The 21,256-nt window shown below is 39.4% G+C and overlaps 1 protein-coding gene across 1 annotated transcript in view; it reads left to right on the top strand.

Moving 5' to 3' along the window:
* The window catches only part of KCNC2 (potassium voltage-gated channel subfamily C member 2), a 360,476-nt gene extending 339,555 nt beyond the window's left edge, over positions 1–20,921 (top strand). The window contains exon 4 of the mRNA XM_054026729.1: positions 20,835–20,921. Within this exon, the coding sequence (XP_053882704.1) occupies positions 20,835–20,851 (17 nt within the window). The 3' untranslated portion in view covers positions 20,852–20,921. The remainder of the gene's footprint in view (positions 1–20,834) is intronic.
* Positions 20,922–21,256: the final 335 nt, after the last annotated feature.

Here is a 21,256-nt window from a genome sequence, read left to right as displayed (position 1 = left end):
GCGTCATGAACCCTTCCCGCCCAGCCCGCGTTGATGTTGGTGAAACGTCCCTTGTGATCCACAAGTGCTTGCAGCACCATTGAAAAGTACCCCTTGCGGTTTATGTACTCGGTGGCTTGGTGCTCCGGTGCCAAGATAGGGATATGGGTTCCGTCTATTGCCCCACCACAGTTAGGGAATCCCATTGCAGCAAAACCATCCACTATGGCCTGCACATTTCCCAGAGTCACTAACTTTCGTAGCAGCACCTGAGTGATTGCTTTGGCTACTTGCATCACAGCAGCCCCCACAGTAGATTTGCCCACTCCACATTGATTCCCGACTGACCGGTAGCTGTCTGGTGTTGCAAGCTTCCACAGGGCTATCGCCACGCGCTTCTCAACTGTGAGGGCTGCTCTCATCTTGGTATTCTGGCGTTTCAGGGCAGGGGACAGCAAGTCACAAAGTTCCATGAAAGTGCCCTTACGCATGCGAAAGTTCCGCAGCCACTGGGAATCGTCCCACACCTGCAACACTATGCGGTCCCACCAGTCTGTGCTTGTTTCCCTTGCCCAGAATCGGCATTCCATGGATAGAATCTGCCCCATTAACAACATGATCTCCAAAGCACCGGGGCCCGTGGTTTCACAGAATTCTGTATCCGTGTCCGTGTCCATGTCCATGTCAATGTCCTCCTCATGCTTGTCGCTGCGCTGCCGCCACCGCTGCCTCCTCGCCTCGTTTTTCTGGTCCTGGCTGAGCATAAACTCCACGAGAACGCGCAAGGTGTTTACAATGTTCATGACTGCTGTCTTGAGCTGAGCGGGCTCCATGCTTGCCGTGGTATGGAGTGTGCAGTGTTCACCCACCCAGGAAAAAAGGCGCGAAATGGTTGTCTGCCATCCGTTGCTTTCATGCAGGGAGGGAGGGAGGAGGTGAGGCTGTACCCAGAACCACCTGCGACGATGTTTTTTGTCCCATCAGGCACTGGGATCTTAACCCACAATTCCAATGGGCGCGGGAGACTGTGGGAACTATGGGATAGCTATGGGATAGCTACCCACAGTGCAACGCTGCAGAAATCGACGCTAGCCCCGGTACTTGGACGCACACCACCGAATTAATGTGCTTAGTGTGGCCGCATACATTTCGACTTTATACAACCTGTTTTTCAAATCCGAATTATATAAATTCGGATTAATCCCGTAGTGTAGACATACCCTTTGAATTGACAGATCTCTACAACTCTGACACTCTTAGCATTTAGATGGTAAATCATTTGTGTGTATATATTTGCTTGCTTTAACCTGTAAATAACTCTTATTCATTTTCCTAATTAATAAACCTTTAGGAAGTTTGTTACAGGATTGGCGACAGACATTGTCTTTGATGTAAGGTCTACAGGCATTGTCTGATGTAAGTGATTGGTCTTTTGGACTGGAAGCAATCTGAACATAATGTGATTTTTTGGTGTAAGTGATCATTTATTACTAAGTCTAGTTTGTCTGCTGGCAAAATGAATTGGAGAGTCTAAAGAGCCTGTCTGTGACTCCATGGTAAGACTGTTATAGTGAACTAGGAGTTCACATTTATTACTGGTTTGGTGAAATCTAATTATAGAATATACCACCAGCTTGGGGTGTCTGCCCTATTTTTGACAGTGTTCCCTGAGGTAGGCACACATAGTCATGAGCCATTCCTGTTTAGTTGAAGTAGAATATGAATAAATGGATATAACTTATTTTCTAGACTGCACAAATTTACACTCATTAATATGGTAAATGTTCTCAAATTACAAAGATTATTAATGAACATCTAATGTCTAAGTATCTGCAAATTGGGTCGCAAGTAATTTATTCACTCCTTCTCTGAACCTTGTCCAAAGAATATAGAATTTATGCTTTCTGTGCAATGTAGCACCAGGAGTTTGTGATTGACAGAATTTCCCTTTTGTTTATTGCAAATATGTTTGACCATAGAGTGCATAATTAACCCCAGCCAGAGAAATTATGGCTTGATCTCGAATTTGTAATTTAATGTTAGTAAACCAACACAAATGTAAAAGTCATAAATCATTCAGCCTTTTTTTTACCATTAAAAAAATGAACACCCACCCAAAGGGACTTCAGTATAAAAGATATTGGTAATGATAAAGACAGAAGTTCACTAGAGCATGAAAATGGTACGACCAAATATATATATAGAATGGAAAAATAATTGTGAACATATTCTTCTGCATCTGTTTGTTTATAATAAAAGTGTGTAAATAAATGCAGGATGCAAAAACACATCAATTAAAATAAGGCAGTTTGGCAGAGTATACAGTGCTAATCTTAAATCAAGAAGTCAGCAACCACATAGAACAAAGTTATCACAATAAAAAGCCCACTAAAGCAAATATAAGGAACTATGACTGAGGTTTCCATAGCCTTTCAGTCATGCGGGGAATTAATGGGGGAATTTCACCATGCATTTTCCATAACATATAATGGAAAATACATGGCTAAATTCCCCCTGCAATGCTTTGAAAAATTCAATCTCTTTTATAAAGAAAAATAAATGGGACCTAATGCAAAGTCCCCTGAAGTCAGTGTAAAGACTCCCATTAACACCAAGGGAATTAGATGAGACTTAAGATGGGATGACAGTGCATTAAAAGAGAAATTACATACACTGGGATAAACTGTAGGGTAAATTTCAAAATCCTTAGGCAGACAGGCCTGCCACTGACTTCAGGACTGCTGAAGTACTGTGACCAAAACAGCCACCTGAGATAAGGTAGTTAGGTTCTTCATCCATGGATTTAATTTCAGCTGAGAACCTTTCAGTGCAGCATATATAACCTATGCAAATGGTACTGCCACTCAACTACACCAAGCAAAAATAGATGCTTCTAGAAATGAAGTAGACAGCAACAGGAGAGGTCAAAAGTCAAATTTTGTGGTGATGTGTATGGTGCTGAAGTTAGACTGACTCCCTTGCATACAGTTGTGACAGTGTATCCCATAAGGCTTTATGGGGAGGGGGTGCTTATAAATGTATGTATGACATAACTGGAATATGTTTTGTGCTGCCTGTGCCAGGTAACATATCTCCGTAAAGGTTATGGTCTACTATATCTATTCATCCTATTTGTACATATATATATATCATTTTCTACTTGAGGTTAAGAATATGGGCTGTATGCTTGCTTGGTTTCTAAGTAAGCTTTGGGAGGCATTTGGTCAGCTTCTTTAGGAAGGAATTCACCAGGTTAAGTACCTGATCAGGAAACACTTGGAGAACAATGCATCTTGGAATGCTCCAATCCACATGAGAAGTCTTCCTGGAGACATGCAAGATACCATGTGGACAATGGCGTCGGCCTGTAAAGACTGAGTCATGCAGGGGCATGTGACTCACTCAGGTGACTCCAAAACTCCATCTTGGAGCTGGACTTTGCATAGGAGGGAGGAAGGAGGTCCCCCACCCACAAGAGTCTATTTAAACCCGTGGGAGACCCCTCCATTTTGTCTTCAGCTGGCTAAAGAAGGAGCCTCTCCATCCCCCCCCCTCTCCCCGCCCCTGGATACTTGAAGGAGACTGAAACAAAGGACAGTAACTACAGGGGGTGTGAGTGATTGCTGGACCCAGGCTAAAAGGAGATTAGCCTGTAAAAGGGAGTGCTCTGGAGCTGGTGAGGAAATTATCTGTATTTAGTTTGATTAGACATATTTTGCTTGGTGACTTACTTTGTCCTTCTGTTACTACTTTGAACCACTTAAATCCTACTGTCTGTATTTAATAAAATCACTTTTTATTTAGTAATTTACTCAGAGTATATATTAATACCTGAGGGAGCAAACAACTGTGCATATCTCTCTATCAGTGTTATAGAGGGCGAACAATTTATGAGTTTGCCCTGCATAACCTTTATGCAGGGTAAAACGGATTTATCTGGGTTTAGACCCCATTGGGAGTTGGGCATCTGAGTGCTAAAGACAAGCACACTTCTGTGAGCTGTTTTCAGGTAAACCTGCAGCTTTGGGACAAGTGATTCAGACCCTGGGTCTGTGTTAGAGCCAGACAGGAGTGGCTGGCTCAGCAAGACAGGGTGCTGAAGTCCTGAGCTGGCAGGGAAAACAAAAGCAGGGGTAGTCTTTGCACATCGGGTGGCAGCTCCCAGGGGGGTTTCTGTGATCCAACCCATCACAACAGTCCCATGCCTAAGTAAGTGTAACATAGTCCAACTTGGTGCAAAATTATATACTGAGCAAAAAGAAGGTGTAAGAATGGTTAAAGTAAGGAGTAGCTTAGTGCATAATTGTCCATTATGGAGTTTTTTACACCTACCTCTGAAGCATGTGATACTATCTACTACTGGAGACAGGATACCTGGCTAGATAGGACATCAGTCCGGTCCAATAGGACAATTCCTGTGTTCCTATCATATAAGGGCAGATATTCAGCTGGTGTAAACAGGCATAGCTCTACATTATTTACACCAGCTGAGGATCTTAAGTAGTTGGTAAATAACACTCTGTTCAGTGCATGCCTGATTGGATCTTTACAATATCACCCCATGTTGAGGGTAGTGGGAGCTCCAGCAAAGAAAAACAGTAGCTGCAGAAACTCACAGGGGAAGGGTACATCTTCCTGTTCCCAGACAGGTCTGCTGGGTCCTGGGGTTAGTGTCTTGTCCTCACCCCTTCACAGAATGTAGCACTAGCAGAAACACACTATTCGGCATTCTGTTATTTGTATACTTAGCATTTAGACAGAACATCACATGTTCAAAGCAATGTATAGACATTAATTAGTTCATCCATACAACATACCTGTAAGATAGCTAGGTAAACATTGCACCCCCATTTTACAGATGGGAAAACTGAAGCAGTGCATCCGGTAGTGAAATGTGTGAAAACAATTTATGATCGCTTCTCCCTGGAGTCCCTTATTAAAATGAGACTGTATGACATGAGACTATCGCAGTGAACACAATTTTAAATAAATACATACTTATTTGTATAAACTCTGCTTTTTTATTAGAAAGGTACAAACACTGCAATGACATCTAATTATCTATGGCAAAAGCTAAGTAACTTCATTTTAACTATGTTTTCTTGATTGAATTTGATTCTTCTGAAATATTTTAGTGTTAAAACTACAAAGTTTATAATGAAGTCCGAGTGCGATATCTCAGTGAACAAAGAGCTACAGTTTACATATTTAGATGTAAGAAATAAATATTGATTAAGTTAAGACAGTGTAATAACAATCCACTATTAAATCTTGACTGTGCAGGAAACAATTTTAAACATAACCATTCTTCCCAAGTTTCAATTTAGTGCTTCTAATTAGAATTTAATAGGTTAAAGGAAAGCTACACCTATTTTTCTCAGCAGAGCAGTGGGACAGAAGATGCATTTGTTGCCAGGCATAAAGCTGGTGGTGTATATGAAACTGAAGATTTTAATAAGATATTTCTGAGGCCCCTCAACTAAAAAGAACCCTGACACCTGAGAGAAACATACCATGGTACAGGAAATCTTGTTAAATACTGAAAGCCACTTTTCTTTTGTAGGGGAAGTTCCCAAGCCTTTTTAGAGTCTGGAGAATCCCTTCAGTTTTCAACTTCTTAGGCAAGGATTGTAACTTTCTGAAGTTGACTTTTAGTCTTAGAAGGTATTTTTACTTTTGTTTAGTTGTAACCCTTTCTATCTTATCCTTCATACTTGGCATCACTGAATCCTCCGTCCTTTCATTAAATAAACATTTTACTTTTACTATAAACGAATCCAGTGCTGTGACTGAACTAAGATCGAATCCCAGTTAAATTAATGAGCTGCGGTGTATTGTCTCCATACAAGAGCAATGAATCTAACAACTTCTGTGAGTATTCAGTGAGAATACTGCAGGGAGAGGACTCTGGGGAACTCAGGATTTGAGGTTCACTGTCTGTTATCTGCAAGGCAAAGTTTGGACTAGCAGAGTAGTGAAGAGGTTGCTGGCAAGGCAGACAAGCTAGTGTGTCATCACACAGTTTAGCAGTAGGAAAATACTTTCACTTGCTGAGGTTGAAAGGGGGTAACACGGTAACTCACAATTCTGGGAACCTCATCAGACTATCACAGGGCAGATGATATTAGGGAAATTTGGGACTGGGAGGGTATTAGGGTCACTGCAAAAAGTAACTAGGTGGTGGAAATCAGGGCAGGATCTGCATGCTTATATGCTGGCTGTTGGTGTTAAGGCTGTGAGTCACATCAGCACAGTATTCATGGCACATAGAGTTGCAGGGCAGGTGATGACAACCCCTTACTGGTCTTGGTTGAACCCTAAAGCACCACATTCATCACTAGCAGTTGGTCACATTTCTCCAGGCTATATTGTTGCTGGTCAGCATTGCTGTGACTCCATTGCAGCTGGATCCACAATTCAGCTGGAATCAAACTGGTCACTCATCTATTAACATAGTTGCAAATGTGGCAGTTGAATGGCTGGCAGCCTTCTTCTGCAATGTGTGCATATTTAGAGTCTTCGCATGTGTAGTCACACTACAAATATCTTCCTCTTCATTAGAAATCTCTGTGTCCTCAATCACAGCCTGTACTATTGCTTTTTAGTTCCTGCAGGAGCTGGGGCATTGGGACATAAAGTGGTTCTGTTTCTCACAGCTATTGCACAATTGGGCATTTTTCTTTCTGCCTTCCATGTTGCTTTCTATAGTATATACACATTGAACCATGTCACCTGCATTCTTGGTCACTCTGGTTCCTAGCTTGAGTCTGTATATCTAGGGGTAGGTCTACACTTACCTCCGGGTCCGGCGGTAAGCGATTGATCTTCTGGGATTGATTTATCACATCTTGTCTAGACGCGATAAATCGATCCCGGATCAATCCCGGAAGTGCTCGCCGTTGACGCCGGTACTCCAGCTCAGCGAGAGGAAGTTCGAACTAAGGTACTTCTAATTCAGCTACGTTATTAACGTAGCTGAATTTGCGTACCTTTGTTCGAAATGGGAGGTTAGTGTGGACCAGGCACAAGGACTGTTATTTTTTTGATCTTGCAATTTGGAGACAGTTCTCTAGGTTTAGATCTATTTCTCTCACTCTGACCTGTAAACTGGAATCACATGTCCCACAGATAATCGTGTCTGTAATTAAGAAATCTTCAGTGTGTCCACAGTTACATGTGTATGCCAGAGTTTGCAGCTCTCTATCACCTTTATCAGCTGTTCTAGTGTTTCAGGCCTTATTCCTGGCAACACTGTCTCACTCATTTCTTGGTCCATCCACCTCCAAATGAGATAGTAAAAATAAAAAAAAAAGGTTTATCTTCATTTTCTTATCTTTATGGTCAGATCCATATAGACTCAATTCATACTTTCACTGCTTCCATGCAGATGCAAGGCTTTTTTGTCTGGAAATCCAGCAATCCTGTTGGTCTTAGTCTCTCCATGCTGCCTGTTTGCTCTGTTTCTAGGTGTTGCTTTGTTTGCCTGTTAATCAATCAGACTCTCTTTCTTGCCGTGGGTCTCACTAGACTGATCACTGCTACAGTTTTTCCATGTACTGCATGGTGAGTAAGAACATGAAAAGGACTCCTACGCTTGTAAAACTAAACTGTCTCTTCATTAAGAGAACTATTTACAGAGACGCTGCAACTGCAGCCAGTATTCTAGAAGTGTGCACGCAGACTGACTTCCTGGTGCCTTCTCCAGACTTGTCCCTTTTCAACCTGTGCTGCTCCTCTTCAAGTTACATGCAGGTTGCTAAAGGCAGAGTAGTAACATAACAGCATCAGTGTCACCAAGTTATTTTGGAGTGGATACTTCAAGTGGTCAGAATTTGGTTGGGGAGGTACTTTTTTTAAAAAAACCTCAATGGGACACCTGGATGGACACTGTAAATTGCTGGTTTTCAGAGACATATGGCCACCTTAACACAATTTAATCTAAAAAATGATCAACTCTCTTGTTCTACATTAATAACAAGTGACTGGTGAATCTATAAGACTTCCACTTCAATATGAAATTTAATAGCATTCAATTCATGAAAATTATTAGATAAGATGTAGTGCTCTTTATAATGCAATTTAGAGTGACATTATGCTAAGTACTTTCTCTTTTCCTTGACTATTCTGATACTTTGTGAGAAAATATTGTGTTCATTTTGATCTTGCAAAGGCCTATCTCTCTATGTAAGTGTGAATTATTTCTTTGTATATAATGTGCATACACGCTCAAACACAATATGCTGAAGAAAGAGGAATATACCAAATGTTGTGGTATTAAAGGTTTTATCAGTAGGATGTTTGGAGAGCTGCATTATGGACATGTTTAACTTTAAAGTCTCAAGCAACTTGTCAAGATGATCCCAAATGAGAAAAATATGTTAAACCACACACTCATGCATTCAGTTTGACTCATGCCACAAGAAAGCTACTATAAAATATTTTAATGAAATGTATTGGAGCTATTTTCTATTTCTCCTCAGCTATAAAGCTGAATGCCTTCAATTATCGTAAGTCCAGTTCTGCAGAGGGAGCTATAAAAACCTTTTAAAATAACCTAAAAGAATCCAAAAATATTCACAAATTCCATGTTTATCATCTCAGGATTTAGTAGGATTAGAAATGATACCCTGGTCTCACTGGGAAGCTAAGGAAATCACCTTCCCAACGGTATAAAGATACTGTTTGTAGTCCTGAAATGCCACAAGATATCAGTATTTACATTCCTGAGGAGAAAAAGAAGTAACTGGTCCAGGATTGAAATTTGCTTTTCTGGGTCTCAGTTCAGGTGGTTGATGTTTTTTTTTTAAATATTACAACTGTCTGAAACTGCCGAAGGCCTTGGTATGTTACAGTAGGTTCTGGGGAAGATTGATTAGTGGGCAGAAGGCAGGTGAGCTAGCAAAAAATGTCCTCCAGTTCTGTGATAGCGCTTTGGGAAATTTCTAATTAATTTCATTCATTAATGACTTGGATAATGCAGTGGAGAGTATGCTTAAAATAGGTTTTGATGACAGCAAGCTGGGAGGGGCAGGACTGGCTCTAGGCACCAGCAAACCAAGCACATGCTTGGGGCGGCACAATTCCAGGGGTGGCATTCCAGAAGGTTTTTTTTTTTTGCGCTTCGTCAATTGTGCTCTCGGAGGGGTTTTTTTTTTCTTCTTCTTCTTTGCTTGGGGCAGCAAAAAAACCTAGAGCCAGCCCTGGGGAGGGATTGCAAGCACTTTGGAGGACATGATTAGAATTCAAAATGACCTCGATAAATTAGAGAACTTGTCTGAAATCAATTCAATAAAGTCAAGTCCATGTATTTCACTTAGGAAATAAAAATCAAATGCACAGCTACAACATGGAAAAAGCTGGACAGGTGGTAGCACCTCTGAAAAGGATCTGGGGGATGCAGTGGATCACAAATTTCATATGAATCAACAATGTGATGATGTTGCAAAAAAGACAAATATTCTGGGGTGCATTGACAGAAGCGTCATACATGAGACACAGTAGGTAATTGTCCTGTTCTACTTAGCACTAATGAGGGCTCAGATGCAGTACTTTAGGAAAGATGTGGACAAATTGGAGAGAGTCCAGAGGAGAGCAACAAAAATGATAAAAAGATTTAGAAAACCTGACCTATGAGAAAAGGTTAAACATGCCCAGTTTTTTTAGTCTTCAGAAAAAAAGACCGCAGGGGGACACAACAGTCTTCAAATACGTTAATGCTGTTATAAAGAGGATGTTGATCAATTGTTCTCCATATCTTCTAAAAATAGGACAAGAAGTAATTGACTTAATCTGCAGGAAGAGAATTAGGTTAGATATATAGGAAAAACTTTAACTGTAAGGATAATTAAGCTGTGGAATAGGGTTCCAATGGACATTGTGGAATCCCCATCATTGGAGGTTTTTAAGAACACGTTGGACAAACTTCTGACAGGGATGGTCTAGTTTACTCGGTCCTGCCTCAGTGCAGAGGCTGGACTGGATAACCTCTCGGAGTCACCTCCTGCCCTACATTTCTAGGATTCTATTAAAAGGGAAAAAAATTATGACTAGGGTTTTCACCCAGCTCTTATTGAGAGTCAATAGGTTTGGGGTATCTAATTCCCTGAGTGTTGAAATGTTCTTGGTGTTCCTTTTAAAATCCAAGCCCATGTATGGTAAGTATGTGTCCATGTAATAAGCTCATGCCAACTGTAAAGCTCTTTTTGAGAAATGGGCCGGGGTTTCACCACTATAATAAGTCTGCTTTTATTTATACCGCCTCTGTTACAGAGAACATAGAAATTTCTCAGTCTCATTGACTTTGCAGACTCAGCACTGAACTACACCAAGATTTTCATTCAAATTTAATTCAATCTGCTAAATGAAATTAGATAGAAGCTTCAGTTCCTTCCCAAAGGGACTATTGTGGGAAATGCCCAGGACAGAACTAGAGACAATATGTTGTATCTTCATGAAGGGCTGGCCCCGAAGGCTAGGCTAGAAGTCATTTCAAAGGCAGTGATAGGGACAAACTATTTATAGGAGAACATCGAGATCATCTTTCACATTTGGGTTTCTCCTAACTAAGATGAACATGTACATTATCACATTTCACACCTTTATCAAAAGGAAGGTGGGGGCTGGTTTGTGTGTTTTGAAATTACAAAGCTTTTTTTTAAAGTACACCAGTAAATCAATGTTGGCCTAATGAGGGAACATTTTTAATGTCACACTGGAGATGCAGTACATGCCATAATGCTCAGAAAAAGAGGTAATTTTTAAAGAGCTTTACTGTGTCTGGACTATTTATGTTGTTTACTTGCTGCTATCAGTCTACAAAATCTTATGACAGAAGATACAAATTGTTTGTTTAAATAATGGTGGAGAGAAAAGTAAAATATTGCATTCACTGTGAGACACAATGCCATTATAGGACTTTTTCTGAAGTTCAGCTTTTGCTAAACAAAAAGTTAACTGCAAGGAAGGTGTTTTTATGCCACTTCAAGTGGATTTGGGAAAGCATCGTGTTCCTGCATGATATTTGAGATGACTTATTGGGATACAAAAACATAGACCAGCGTGGTGTCAAAGTTGCTAGTGTCAATGACTTCTAAACTTTATCAAATGCAAAACGAAGAGGCATCTTGCATTGTAGAATATGGAAATGTTGCCAGACAGCTTTGGAAATTTATTTTGTTAGTGTGCCCATCACTGTAGCATCAGTGTGTATCCTATATAAAAAGAAATATCAAGCACACACATGCTAGCTCTGATAGAGGGAGCAAGATCCACTGTCAGAATCCCTCCACCCAGAGTCTGTTTGGGGTAGAAGGTGCGTTTTCATAAGCACATAAGGGCTAATTCAGTTTTCTGTAGAAACATCTGAGGATGAAATACACTCTGGAAACAAACAGTGATAAACACTTCCTCAGTGACACTGTAGTCTAAATAAAATACCACAAAAGTGACATGAGCTGTAGAACAAATAATCAGCCACCCTCTGCAAGTCAGACAGTAACACAAACTGCAAGTGGAATTTACAGTTAACCATCAATAACTTACAGTGAAATATAGCGAGCACATACTAAAAACTAATTTTCCCATGCTAATTTCCCCCTACTGTTACTCACACCTTCTTGTCACCCTGATTACCACTACAAAAGTGATTTTTCGTCCAGTTGATAATAGCCCACTTTAATTGAATTGTCTTGTTAGAACTGCCCCCCCCCCCCCCGCTTGGTAAGGCAACTCCCATCTTTTCATGTACTGTTATATTATCTTCCTAGTGTATTTTCCACTCCATGCATCTGATGAAGTGGGTTTTAGCCCATGAAAGCTTATGTCCAAATAAATTTGTTAGTCTCTAAGGTGCCACAAGTACTCCTTGTTGTTTTCACATTTCTTTAGTTCATTTCAGTTTTAGTGATATCACTGGCTTTAAAGGTAACTCCCCATTTTGGTTATAGGGAGTATTTCTGAGTCCTTTTAAAATCTCAAAACTAGAATGATTTTTTTCTAGTGTCCCCTCTGTAAATTGACAAAAAGAAAAGACATGCATAGCTCTTAGACAATTGCCCCCGATTCTATTTACTTCCCCATTTTGCCCCCTATAAAAATACATGAAGAAAAAAATATTCAAGAAGAAATGCAACACACTTGTGCAAATTATCGTCTTGATTGCTCTGTTGGTATGAGGAACCTCTTTCTTCCAACTTTTTTTTATTTCAGTTATTTGGACTGTAAACTCTTCAGGACAGGGATTGTTTCTTCTTACATATCAGTAAAGAGCTGAGCAGGAAGAGGCCAGAATCCTGATTGGAGCCTTTGGGCTTCACTGTAATGCTAATATATACAATGTTTATAACCAGGGAGAGCAGAACAGAGTTCAAAGTGCAGCTCTGGTTTGGAGCTGGAAGCACTAAAGCCTGCCTGCATGGATTGTTGCAGTGTGTTTCCACAGCAAATTTAGTGCTATGAAAAGGTGCTCTCTAAATGTCTTATTTACTTTTTTCGTGCTTTAGATTTTTCTTTATACTTTCTGTCCACTACAAAGTATGATTGACTTATGATGTTCTGTTTAATTACACACATGTAAATGATCTTGTATTGATCATCACACACTTTTTTTAATGTAATAGTAGAGAAGAAATAAGGGCTTAGAGAAGGGTGTAAATAGTCAATGTGGCACAAGAAAATTTAAGCTACGGTAGAATGTACCCTACAAGGGTACTGTGCTTGGATTCCTTTGTTGAATGGGTTTTGATTTTTGTGTTCAGTAGGTTATACATTATTTTCAGTCATATATGATCCTGTTTTCCTCTACAGATAAGGGGAGAATCAAACACAGTAAATAGAAAAATTTGAGATGGAAAAGTCCATCTCTTTGCCAGTGCAGTATTATATATTTACAACACAAATGCTCTCCAGTCCAAGCAACTAGCATCAGCAGCACAAATCACAAGTAATTCATTTGTAAGAGAGCTAAAGAGTAAATCATAGGTGTTTTTTTTTTTTTTTTTTTTTACCAATGATGAAACGTATATCACTTGCTGTATATGTTGGCAGATGGTTAGCTGGAGAATTGATGCAAAATGCTTGGGTACCTCAATGCTACTAAATGAGATAAAAGTATAGACATACATCAGTATGTACTGGTAATACATAAATAAATACATGTCTACATAAGCAACTGACCTCAGGTGAACTGCCTTCACTCCAATGCACTACATCAAAGCAAACAGCTCTGTTGTTCAAGAAGAGGGGCAGCTAGAGCACAAATAACATGAAAAGTACTTGCCCTTACAAAAAGGGCAAGGACCAGTGCCATGAGTCAGTAAATCCTTGAGCTATGGAAAGTAGCAGCAAGTAGCAACATATCCGTGACCTGGCCCTGTTTTTACTTGACTAGATGATGGATTTTCTCTCATTCTCCTATGAGAAGGGAGATTACTTTCAGGAGCAGTTTTGCAGTGGTGGACTCCAAAGCTGTGCTTTCTTATTGCTCTTTGATAATACAACAAAGCTGATGAGTGATGATGAGGATACTAACATCAGCTAGATAATACTAATCGTCCAACTGAAGAAAAAAAATAGATTCTTCATGATCCATTAACAGGAGCATGAAGATCAGCTGAGTCCAGAGAGGCTGAGAACAGCGGGTCCATGGGTTGAGTAGAGACAACACCTCAATGAGTCAGTAGTGATGCTGGGGCTGGCAGGCCCATAACAATGGGAAGGGCTGGGTATCAGAGCCAGAGCCAGCTGCACTGGAGTCAGATACCTGGGCTCATCTGAGAAGGGTCAGGAGAAGTAGCCTAGAGTTTATAACTCTTTGGCTAGGAACCAGCAAAAGATAGGATGGCAGAAGTTGTAGAGAAAACCTGTTACTGACAGGTTACTGTCATGCATCTGACAAAGTGAGTATTCACCCACGAAAGCTTATGCTCCAATATGTTGATTAGTCTATAAGGTGCCACAGGACTCTGTCGCCTGTTACTGACAGTGGCAAGTCAGGGTACCAAGGCCAGGATGTGGTGCAGCGTTCTGATAGTCTCCTATTTTCCCTTTAATTTTGTAACATTATGCCTGGTCACAACCTCATGTACCACCCTAAATAATTCTTAATGCTTGGTGCTTATTCAGTTCATGTATTTGTATATTGATATCAATCTTCCCACACACAGACACTTAGGAACCCCGGATATATATCCCCCTGCCTCCACCCAGACCCTTGCCTCTTTTTCTCATTAATCATTGTTTAGCCAAGCTATATAGATTTCACTCTCAGTCCTTCTTCATAAATTAATTTCTCTAGTCTCTTAATTTGTTGTCTTTTTCTGAACTCCCTCCAATTTGTCAATATCTTTCTGGTTATGAGCTGTCAGGAAGTAGATATAATATTACAGTTGCTGACACAGTAGTATAAGAGAGGAAATATGGTAGATGGAATGTATTTGTATTCTAGTAAAACAATTTATGTGTACAGTAATTACCAGGTCTAGATGTCATGTGCTCAGGGTATTAAAAGAAACAGCTAATGAACCATTCACCGTTATTTTTAAAAAGTCACGGTGAACTGACGAGGTAATGGAAGACTAGATCTAATACTGAACTTCCAAACTCTCCCTTTTCCTTCACTCACACTTGCAATTTCAGTCTAGTAAGTCTAACTCCTGCCACTAAGTAATGAAACAAATATTAAGCGAGAAGATCCTAAATATCTAAAGGATGATAGAACTATGAACAAAAATCAGCAGGGTTTTATATTGTGCATTTTTCACTATTTTTCTCTTTAAGAAGTTTCAGCCTCCTATTAAACAGCAAAAATAAAATTGTGCGGTTTAGGTGGCCAATCATACACCATGAATAATTAACAGCAAATAGTTGGAATAACCTTCTTAAAAGTTTCCCATAGGTTCATAGATTGAAAAAGATCTGTTCAATTGTTGGGAGAATACTTATGAATAGCAAATTCAATAAAGAACGAAAATCAGGATTGGTTTGCAAAATAAAAATAAAAAAAAAGTTTGACCCATTTTTCATCTTTCTTCACTCACACTCGACACTGATCAGCTTCTGGATTGAAGATCTTTGCCCTAAGACCTGATCTGGTTAAGATACTTTGCTTTATACATTTACATTGCTGTTTAAAATGACACATGGCACAGTAGCTTTATTTCTTCTTATTCCTAGGAGCTCTCAGAAATGGTTTCTGCACCTTAAGAAATGGAACATTGTGCTTATCAAATAGGTTAGCTCAATAACAGGTCTGCTCAGGAAAGGACAAAAACATTACTGTATTCACAATTTTTCCATAACCCTTCAATCTTCACTCAAAATTTACTTCACACACAATTGAACCAAATGGAGCAATCCAGTAGCCACCAATAACAAACAAACAAAAACTGTTAATTTATATGCAAAGCAAAGGTCTGTTTTCCCCCGAATCTTCTTAAAATGTAACTGAAACGTTATAGAAACTGACAACATGAGACCCAGAAACCACTTAGTGTCAACTGGCAAGTGGCACAGAGTGGTTGTATAGGGGTTACAGGGATCTCCTGGGTCTAGTCGGTACAATTCCAGTTCACCAAAAAGTGTCATGTAAGGTCTCAAATAAAAGCCAGTGTCACACTGGTCATCAAAATGATCGTGAAATGCATGCATGTAGGATGTTGTGTAATGAGATATGTATATAAAGTGAAAATTATGTCTTTAAGGTCTATGTCTAGGGCTGGTCAGCAGAAAAGGTGAAAAACAGGTTCTGTCAGATCAGAAATGTTTATCTCCCTGGCTGTTTACATATGCATTAAGTATTGTGTGGGTCTCCTCTCACAAGTCTAAACGGAATGCTAATGAAAGATTGTAAAAATTTCAAAGAGCACAAAGTAACAGGGAGAAGTAAACAGTGGGGTAGACTCTTATCTTGAGGGGTAAACAGAAGTTTGCTCGAGTACATTTGGGGGACAAAGCAGACATCTTGTAATCCTTCTCCTCAGAAATAAAATGAGAGTGGTTTTGCTTCATCAAAGAGGGGTTTCAACTAGGCACGATTACAAATGCTGGAGAGAACTTGGGTAAAATAAGCTTCTTTAGACAAAAGGATAACTTGTTAGTTAAATTTAGTCCCTAGGAAGCAAAGTATGATTTTGTTTTACATGTAACCATTTGTTTCCAATACTTTAATCACTTTCACTTAAATCTGTTATTTGATAATAAATGTATTCTTGTTGTCACTATAAATAGATTGCAGTGCTGTGATGTTAAGCAAAGTGGCAGTCCTGAGTTGAATCTTACAAGCTGTTATGTACTGTTCCCTTGGGACCAGCAGGCCTAGTAATTTATGTGTGTGCAGTGGAGACGGGGCTGGACACTGCAGGGAATGCTCAGAGTATTAGGGGGTTGGTGTGGTTACTGCTAACCTGTACAGATCGAGTGAGGCCTTCAGGGGCCTGGAAGGCAGTGCTTGTGTTGCCAGAGTCTGGTGCTTTCACGGAGCTGATCCACAGCAAGCACAGATGAGACTTCCTCACAGTAAAGACAGGGAGTGGCGAGGTGCCTCACAACCCTGGGTACCCCAAAGAGCATCACAAAATACTGCTTTAGGCCCCGATCAAGCAAGTTACATCATCACAAGCTTAATTTTAAGCATGTGAGTAGTCCCACAGCTGCCAATGGGAGTATTCATGTGCTTAAAGTCAGGCTTGGGTAATTTTCTGACCTGGGTCTTGGAAAGCATACTTTCTGAAAGAGATTTTAGCTAAATAGAATAGTAACTAATTTTTAAACTTACTGTTAAAACGTTTCCCTGCAAAATGATGGGAAAGTTTACCTTATGCATTCTGACTAATAAAGCACTCTATGCTGGAATACAAAATCTGGAACAAAGTGTTACCACCAGTTAACTGAAATAAAATCTTGCATGCAACTGACTTAATCAAAGTAATTAGTAAGGTAATTATTATGATCAAATGTCCATCTAAAGCAGGTCTTTGGGGGACTTAACGTAATACACATTGATCTATTTCTTCCTTGTTGCTTTATTGTAATGGATACTATTATATATAAACCCAATTCAATTATAGGAAAAGGCCAAAGCACTTAACTTTTAATAATCATGAGCTTTATTTACCACCCAACCTGCAGAAGGTAATAAATCTATCCTCCACGGCTGACCAAGTGATTCACCAGGAAATCAGGCAAGCCTTACCAACCTATTTATCATGCTTCTACTAGTGGCAGCAATGGAGAGATTGAAAGCAAGGAGCCTTCATCTTAATGAATCTCCCCAATCTCTAGATCTGATTTGGAAGAGAGAAAAAAGACTCCCAGTGTTCACAGAGGCTATATTTCAAAATTAAGTTTATCTGCTACTAAAATGGATTATTGTACTGCTATTGTAGTCCCAGTCACCAGCTAAATGTTAGTTTTTGGCTGGGAAAGGCACAGGAAAATATAAAGCAATATGTTGCTGTATTTTTCCTGGGTTTTTTGGTCTAACCTCCTATAATGGCTTTGGGATACAAAACCCTGGATCAAATTTTTTTTTTTTTTTAATGAATAGTTGGCTGGAAACGAAAACTGGCAGTATAGTAAAAAGGTTAACTTTTTTTATGATGAAGAGCTGTGAGATAGGTTCACTAGGATTCACAGGGTCATATAGTTTATTTTGTGGATGACTGCTGGATATTTTTGAATGCGCTCATCAATCTAAAGTATCTCACAAAACTTAAACACAAATGATTATTTGTCCAAAAGTTCATTACTGAGTTTCATTTTTTACTATTAGCTTTTTCATTGTTCAAAATTCCTTTTGCTCCTTCATAAACCCTTTTCACTGAGCCAGCCAAGGAAGCAAAAGTATTTTATGTGACTAGTCACAGGGTAACATGCACCCGTGGAATGTATATCAGAGCATACGAAGAGCTACAGAGGATTGTCAAAACAAAAAGTAATGTTATAGTCAAAGAAGGGCAATTTCTGTGGCTCCTTGTGTATTCTCTGGACATGTTCTCTGGATCCATGTAAAACATTCAGAATGTGTAACATTCGGAATTCTTAAACAGATTTCAGAGTAGCAGCCGTGTTAGTCTGTATCCGCAAAAAGAAGAACAGGAGTACTTGTGGCACCTTAGAGACTAACAAATTTATTAGAGCATAAGCTTTCGTGGATTACAGCCCACTTCTTCGGATGCATATAGAATGGAACATATATTGAGGAGATATATATACACACATACAGAGAGCATAAACAGGTGGGAGTTGTCTTACCAACTCTGAGAGGCCAATTAATTAAGAGAAAAAAAAAAACTTTTGAAGTGATAATCAAGATAGCCCAGTACAGACAGTTTGATAAGAAGTGTGAGCATACTTACAAGGGGAGATAGATTCAATGTTTGTAATGGCTCAGCCATTCCCAGTCCTTATTCAAACCGGAGTTGATTGTGTCTAGTTTGCATATCAATTCCAGCTCAGCAGTCTCTCGTTGGAGTCTGTTTTTGAAGTTTTTCTGTTGTAATATAGCCACCCGCAGGTCTGTCACTGAATGACCAGACAGGTTAAAGTGTTCTCCCACTGGTTTTTGAGTATTTTGATTCCTGATGTCAGATGTGTCCATTAATTCTTTTGCGTAGAGACTGTCCGGTTTGGCCAATGTACATGGCAGAGGGGCATTGCTGGCACATGATGGCATATATCACATTGGTAGATGTGCAGGTGAACGAGCCCCTGATGGTATGGCTGATGTGATTAGGTCCTATGATGATGTCACTTGAATAGATATGTGGACAGAGTTGGCATTGGGGTTTGTTACAAGGATAGGTTCCTGGGTTAGTGGTTTTGTTCAGTGATGTGTGGTTGCTGGTGAGTATTTGCTTTAGGTTGGGGGGTTGTCTGTAAGCGAGGACAGGTCTGTCTCCCAAGATCTGTGAGAGTAAAGGATTATCACAAACATTACAAACATTGAATCTATCTCCCCTTGTAAGTATGCTCACACTTCTTATCAAACTGTCTGTACTGGGCTATCTTGATTATCACTTCAAAAGTTTTTTTTTTTTTTCTCTTAATTAATTGGCCTCTCAGAGTTGGTAAGACAACTCCCACCTGTTTATGCTCTCTGTATGTGTGTGTATATATATCTCCTCAATATATGTTCCATTCTATATGCATCCAAAGAAGTGGGCTGTAGTCCACGAAAGCTTATGCTCTAATAAATTTGTTAGTCTCTAAGGTGCCACAAGTACTCCTGTTCTTCTTTAAACAGATTTGATTACACTGGTCTACAATTTTTGAAAAGTCGTCTGCTTCAGAGATAAAATGTGCTATTTATTATGTATTTTGATGTGCTGAATTCAAATATGACAATTAAAACAACTGATTGGCTACTGTTTCTAAGATATTTAAGTTTTTACATTTTATGTCTATGTACATTGTGTAGATAGTAGCGTTTTAATCAAAAATTGTAAACCTAGATCTTTTCATGTGTTTATGGTTGCTTTACATGATAGTATTTCACCTGTCCTGTTTATGTAACACTTTAAAAATCAGCAAAAGGGTTATATAAATAAAATTTATTATGAAACAAAAGGCAAAAAACTATTCTGTACATAGTTTAGTCCTATTCAGTGTCTACTCGGTGCTTCTTGGCTTGTCTCTTGTATTCATTAAATGGAGCATCTCTTGTCACTGTCCAGCAATAGTCTGCAAGCATTGATGGGCTCCATTTGCCCTGATAGCGTTTCTCCATTGTTAAAATGTCCTGGTGAAATCGCTTGCCGTGCTCGTCGCTCACTGCTCCGCAGTTCGGTGGAAAAAAATCTAGATGAGAGTGCAAAAATGTATCTTTAGTGACATGTTGCAACCAAGGCTTTTGTATGCCTTGTGGAGGTTTTCCACCAACAACCTGTAGTTGTCTGCCTTGTTGTTTCCGAGAAAATGTATTGCCACTAACTGGAAGGCTTTCCATGCCGTCTTTTCCTTGCCATGCAGTGCATGGTCAAATGCCTCATCTCGAAGAAGTTCACGAATCTGAGGACCAACAAAGACACCTTCCTTTATCATTCAGCCAAGCTGAATGAGTGCAGATACATGAGAGAAGAGTGGTAAGCAGTGCAAGCAATACCACAGGACAAGTTATGGAAGGGGTGCTTTAAATTATGTCAGCTGCTAGGAGTTCAAATCTGTTGAAACCACAGCTGGAGCTGGCAGAGGATAGCAGCATCTCTGCCATGCCTCATTCACAAGCAACTGGAGGTGAGTATGATGTAGGAGCCCCCTTGCACTGGAATGATCTTCCCAGGGCAAGATATACTAATTCTGTGGCCATAATCTGCTGATGGTATGGCACAAAGCAGCCACATTGGAAAATCTGGCCCTGCATGTGTAGCTGTTATTTACTATTGAAGCATCATAAGTTTTTTGTTATCTGACTAATCCTTATTCACAAAATACATAGATTATAATGCTATCTGATCATCAGCTCCTTTAGGTCTCAGAAATTCACACAAGACGGATACAAGAAAAGTAGCATGGGAAGGTAGTAATGGGGACTTTACTGTATGTAACCTGTATTTGTGTGTGCTTTGCTCTCTAACAGAGCAGCAGAGCAGTGTGTGTATGTCACCCTATTTTGTATTAGTTCAGGCTACAGCTCTTTTAAAAAGGTTAATTTTTCCAGCCCTTTACTGTAATATTGCATGTGAAAATGCATTCGCATTACTAATAGTAAATATTCAATTAACTACTGATGCAAATTGAAAACTTTAAATTAAAGGAAATAAATGTTATACAAGTATATCCTTTACTTAAGTGAGTTGATGACCATTTCATTATGTGGTATATAATAAACAGTAAACATTTACTTTATGTCTTCTAAACAGGAACCCATTATTTTTGAAACTACTATGCACAGGTACTGAGCACAGTGAGGATACTCTCCAGAGAGATGGGGCCCGATCTTCGGCTGAGTCAAAAGAGGTATGTTGATTTATACCAGTTGAGGATCTACTCAGCGAGTCAAATTCAGCACTCAGTGACACCAATGTAAATTCAGGAAAACTCCAGTAATTTCAATAGTTATTTCAGATTTATCCTCGTAGAAAATGAGATCTGAATTGACTACTTATTAAATTGTAATTAAATCAACATTTCAATAAAAGCCATATATTTATAAGTAAAGCCTATCTGCATGATGTTTGTGCCTTCTTATTCAAAGCATTGCCCCAAATCCAGAAAATTAAATAACTCAATACTATTTGTTTTACTTGAGTTCCTACAGAAGCAATATGTGCCATGAGACAGC

This window comes from Malaclemys terrapin, chromosome 1 (genome assembly GCF_027887155.1).
Source record: "Malaclemys terrapin pileata isolate rMalTer1 chromosome 1, rMalTer1.hap1, whole genome shotgun sequence".
NCBI classification, from domain to species: domain Eukaryota; kingdom Metazoa; phylum Chordata; order Testudines; family Emydidae; genus Malaclemys; species Malaclemys terrapin.
The sequence above is the reverse complement of the archived record's forward strand: the minus strand, read 5'-3'. Positions and strand labels throughout refer to the sequence as shown.